The sequence below is a fragment of the Babylonia areolata genome, chromosome 19 (assembly GCF_041734735.1).
Source record: "Babylonia areolata isolate BAREFJ2019XMU chromosome 19, ASM4173473v1, whole genome shotgun sequence".
Classification (NCBI taxonomy): domain Eukaryota; kingdom Metazoa; phylum Mollusca; class Gastropoda; order Neogastropoda; family Buccinidae; genus Babylonia; species Babylonia areolata.
Window position 1 is genome coordinate 51,154,493 of NC_134894.1, and position 4,705 is coordinate 51,159,197.

The 4,705-nt window shown below is 49.0% G+C and overlaps 1 protein-coding gene across 1 annotated transcript in view; it reads left to right on the top strand.

The window, feature by feature from the left end:
• Nucleotides 1-1,752: 1,752 nt before the first annotated feature.
• The window catches only part of LOC143294199 (mucin-5AC-like), an 89,099-nt gene continuing 86,146 nt past the window's right edge, over nt 1,753-4,705 (top strand). The window contains exon 1 of the mRNA XM_076605630.1: nt 1,753-1,873. Coding sequence (XP_076461745.1) covers nt 1,753-1,873 — 121 coding nt within the window. The remainder of the gene's footprint in view (nt 1,874-4,705) is intronic.

Here is a 4,705-nt window from a genome sequence, read left to right on the forward strand (position 1 = left end):
AAACCTGAATGGACTTCCATAGCAGCATCGTCATCCTCCTCTCCCTTCATCTTCAAAAGATAAGAAAATAATCCAAATTGTGTGGACTTTCATGCCCTGCTCTCATGGTGACCTCAGTTTCGACCCCCTCCACTTCCGTAATTAGGGTGAGTCTTGTCAGGGTCATCGTTGTCGACAGATTCATGGGGGACTATCGTTGGAGGGACGTAGTGGCGATATCCACTCTGGGGGAGTCGTTCATTTAGTCTGGCTCTGCGACAAAGGAATTATTGTTGTCAGTAGGAGGCTTAGGAAGTGGTGTCCCAAGTACGTTAAATCAGAACAGGCACTGTTGAACACTACCGAAGTGATTCAGCAGTAGTGCAGGGTCTCTGGTATGTGGCCTTCTAGCATCCTAGCACCGATGGTTCCCCGCGGACTGCCAATAACTGGACGATGTCAGACAAAACCGGGTGTGGCTGTTTATGCGGGACTCGGAATGAGCGGTGCAGGAGTAATGCCACTGAAACGGTGCAGATGATGGGCCAGCAAAAAAAGTATGAACTAACTTAACTTACAGGCTTTATTTTCAGTTTCATGAATAGTGTTTCCCTTATGTGCCATGTGTGTGTGTGTGTGTGGGGGGGGGGGGGGGGGGATGTGGGTGTGTGTATGTGTGTGTGTGTGCGCGCACGCGCGCGTGTTTGTGTGATTCTCTCTCTCTCTCTCTCTCTCTCTCTCTCTCTCTCTCTCTCTCTCTCCTTTTGAAACAAATTCCGATAAATCGTTCCTTCGACAGATTATATGTTGACATGTTTTGTGATGTTTACATAATACAATGTTCACATTCCCCTTCGCAAGGGGCTAGGCTTACACATGAATAAACCATTTTGAATCTCTACCCCACACCCCGTTTCTCTCTTTCTTTCTTGCTTACCCAGAGCCCAGAGGATCTTGTTGAGGCGAGGGCCGGGGTCAGGGGGCGGGGTGGGGGACACGGCGGGGGTGTGGGCAGGACGACGGTGGGGGTTGATGTGTCTGGCCCCGTGGTGCTGTTGCTGAGTGGGGAAGGTGGACGTTACCTTGGCGGGAGCCGACCCGTGCTTGCCCGCACCAAATTCCTGCAGCCCGTGCTCCTGCCTCGGGTGCTCGTGACGTCGCTGGTCCTGCTGACGTAACAGGAGGTTCTGGGCAACAGGGGTCCGCGGCCCCGAGTCACAGGACAAGGTGGAGTCCGGGGACTCCAGCAACACCTCCCGTGTCTCCATGGTCACGGGCTTGTGGCGGTGGCCGTGGGTGAAGTTGGCCATCTGCCATCTGGACACCTTGGTGAAGCTGCTCTGAGGCGGAAGGATGGGAGCGGACCGGATCTTCCCATCCTCCTCCTCCCCGTCCTCTCCTGCCTGCCGTCTGTGGGGGCTCATGGGGCTGTCCTGTCGCTCTGACCCCCAGGGGTCGTGACCTTCGGACACCACGGCACGGTTGTTGTTGTTGGCCCCGACGGCCGGGAGGGAGATGTGTGACAGTTTGGTGGACTCCGCAATGCTGCCCGGGCCCCGCATGCGGCTGGAGCCTGGCAACGTGACCTGGTCGATGCCGCTCAGCCCGCTGTTGCCGCTCACCAAGCTGTACGTGCTGGGCTGACGGCGGTCCAACCTTCGGCCCGGGAACAGAGTGGGGTCGGCGTAGTGGGCAGGCTTTTTGGGGGACAGCGCTTTGCGCGACATGGGGTTACCGGCACACGCCTCTCTGCCAGGCACTCTCAGAGAGGGTATGTTCTCGAAAGTTCCTCGCGTCTTGGTCACGCGCCGCCAACCAGGTTTGCTGTGGGACGTCATCGTGACGAGGTGCACGTGCAGTGTCCATGAACTGGGTCATCAGGTGAGGCACGTCTGTCAGATCCCAGTTCACTCTCCCGGCTGTTAACAAATGCGTTTACAGTAAAGAGCCGCTTCTTCTTTCACGATGATGGGATCTACCAATCACCTCTACACGTAGCTGGCTCATTGTTGGCAAACGACTTCATTCAGTATTGAAACGGTGGTATATTCATTACATGATTGTACAGAACACTGGCTCACACAGAGATTTCTCCTGGTCTCCGAATAAGTTTAACTCATGGACGAATTGCGTTTCCGCCTTCACACACACACCTTGCGCCAGTTTGATGTGGAACGTTGATTCTTTAATTTTCACATATCAGCTGTTCAGCTGAAGACGGAAATGAGGTATTGCAACACATCTTCACCTTTTTTTCCTAGGAATTAATATTTCGTTTTTTCACACATGGAAATGTATCCATTATTCTTGATGCACAGACTGCTTTTAGTTTTGTTACTTGAAAATGCCACGTACACACACAGAGGCTACATGGAATCTGTTGGCTCCAAATGCGATGAATGTAGTTCTCTGAACAGGTTGATGAACTTACTTCTTTCTGACCACATGACTCCCAACACCTGTCTTTTATGACATGTGATCACGAGAAGAACCGCATTAACTCCGGCCTGCTGCTGAGAGAAGCATGAAGCTCCGGCCACACAGACCAGTGGTGCAAAACACGGCGCCGGAAAACACAAGCTATATCTTGAACTCTTACTTTTTACTTCAGAACGCCATGTTTTTGTTTCCTTTCTCTCGTTCCATACACCCTGGCAAGTTCACGGTCCGACTCACTCACTGTGCTAAGAACCCGGAGAGTGTGACTGCACTTCACCAGAGCTACCTAATCCCGTGCTAATAGGATTACCGGGTGGCACCAGACTACTTTGCAGAGAGAGGCGCGACTGCAGCTTCCCAATTTCGCAATCATTGTTAGTAAGTGGGCAGAACGACCGCCTGCCGGGTTTAGCGTAAAGCGTCAAGGCGCCAGTCCAGTCAGGAGCACTTGAAGTGAGTGGTGTCTCGCAGATTCCATCCTCCAGTGAGCCATCCCGTTTCTCTATTCCTGATTCACCTATCACTAAACTGGTGATCCCGATTCGCCAAAAGCTGTGAGGGAGACTTCTTCCCGATTCATATATCTCAACTTCAAAAGTTTATTTTCTGCATCCTTGTACACACGTTTTTTGGTTTTGTTTTTTGTTTGTTTTTTTGTTGTTGGCGATTTGAGCATTGATATCTTCTCACACATAGTTTGATACTCATCCATGTACTCTGTGGGTGTGGTGTGTGTGTGTGTGTGAGGGAGAGAGAGAGAGGAAGGGACAGAGAAGCTGAACAGGTGAGACTGGAATGGCGGGAAGTCGAAACGCGACAAAAAGGTGGCGGCGCGATCAAACAGTATGAGAAGCGGGATGGTCGTCCCTCCAGGCTGTAGTTGTAGATTGGGGTGGATAGACAGGAGAGCATTAAGAGTTTGGAGACGGTGTCATGAGCTTGAATTGAATAGATAGTAAAGAAGTGTCTTTAATTTGTCATGTTCTTTACCACTGGGTTGAAGGGAAGTGAGAATGCAAGTGTAGCGTCGGATGAATTTGAGTGGATCCAATCAGCAATGTTTAGCTATTTTCTGCCCAGTGAGCTCGGAAAGTTAAGACTGAGTCAGACTGAAAGAGATACAGATAGACAGGCCGATAGAGACAGACACACAGAGGAACAGACGAACGAACAGATAATAACATCTCCCGTCCAGGCATACACATAGGGAATGACGGAATCACAAACACACACATAAACACACACACACACGCTCGCGCGCGCACGCGGACGCAGGAGCTGTGCAGGCTCACCTCTAGTGGGTGGCCTCATTCCGATCTGACATAAATAGCTGCCTGTGGACTGCAGTGACTGTGACAAAACAATTTTAGGTGTTTTTTGGGGGTGGGGTGGGGTGGGGTGGGTGGTGGGGGTTTGGGGAGGGGTGGAGGAACGAGCGGGATTACACGATACGGAAAAATGGGCACATTTAGTAAAAACAATGAAAACAACTAACCATCATCATCATCATCATCATCATGACAACGAGGGCACTGAAAACAACAGCAACACTAGCAACAACAACAACAACAACAATAATGATAACAATGATTATGATGATGATAAAAATATAAAGTTTGTATTGGGCATACTATTGCTTTATGAAACTCAATGTGCTGTACACACTCCACTCACAAAAACCACGCACTAACACCAAACACCGCACATTCACAAAAAGTAATCCAGGTACACACAGCGTGTAACATTAATTAGGGAACGCTTGGCAAAATGAATTTTCAGATTGATTTTGAATCGTACTTCAATTCATTTCAAATATTCATATTGACTCCATCCTCAATGTATTTTGTTTCCGCCAACTCTCCACACAACACCCACCTTCTCTCCTACCTTTTTGTTTATTGTTTTTTGTGTTTTTTTCTCTTCAAAATAATGTGAAAACTAAAACTTTTCCGGGAATTTATCGTTGCATTGATGATGCGTTCAGATGCAATGCATTGCAAAAATGGACTTACGAATGCTATGTATTGACGTTCAAGAAATAAAGCACGGCAGGCACTGCATGTACAACATTTGATCCAATTTCGTCCCGAGACATATGCCTTAAAAGCAATATCGCAATCACCAATGGAATTAGAAGCAAGCAAGCAAACAAAACACAACAAAACCTAGAGGTAACGACTAACCGAATGTTAATTACTTTTCTCAGCCACTATCAGGAGTCCTCAGTCACCGCGAAGTGATCCGGTGCGATCACTGCCCGTCCTTATCTCAGAGTGATTTATTTTCC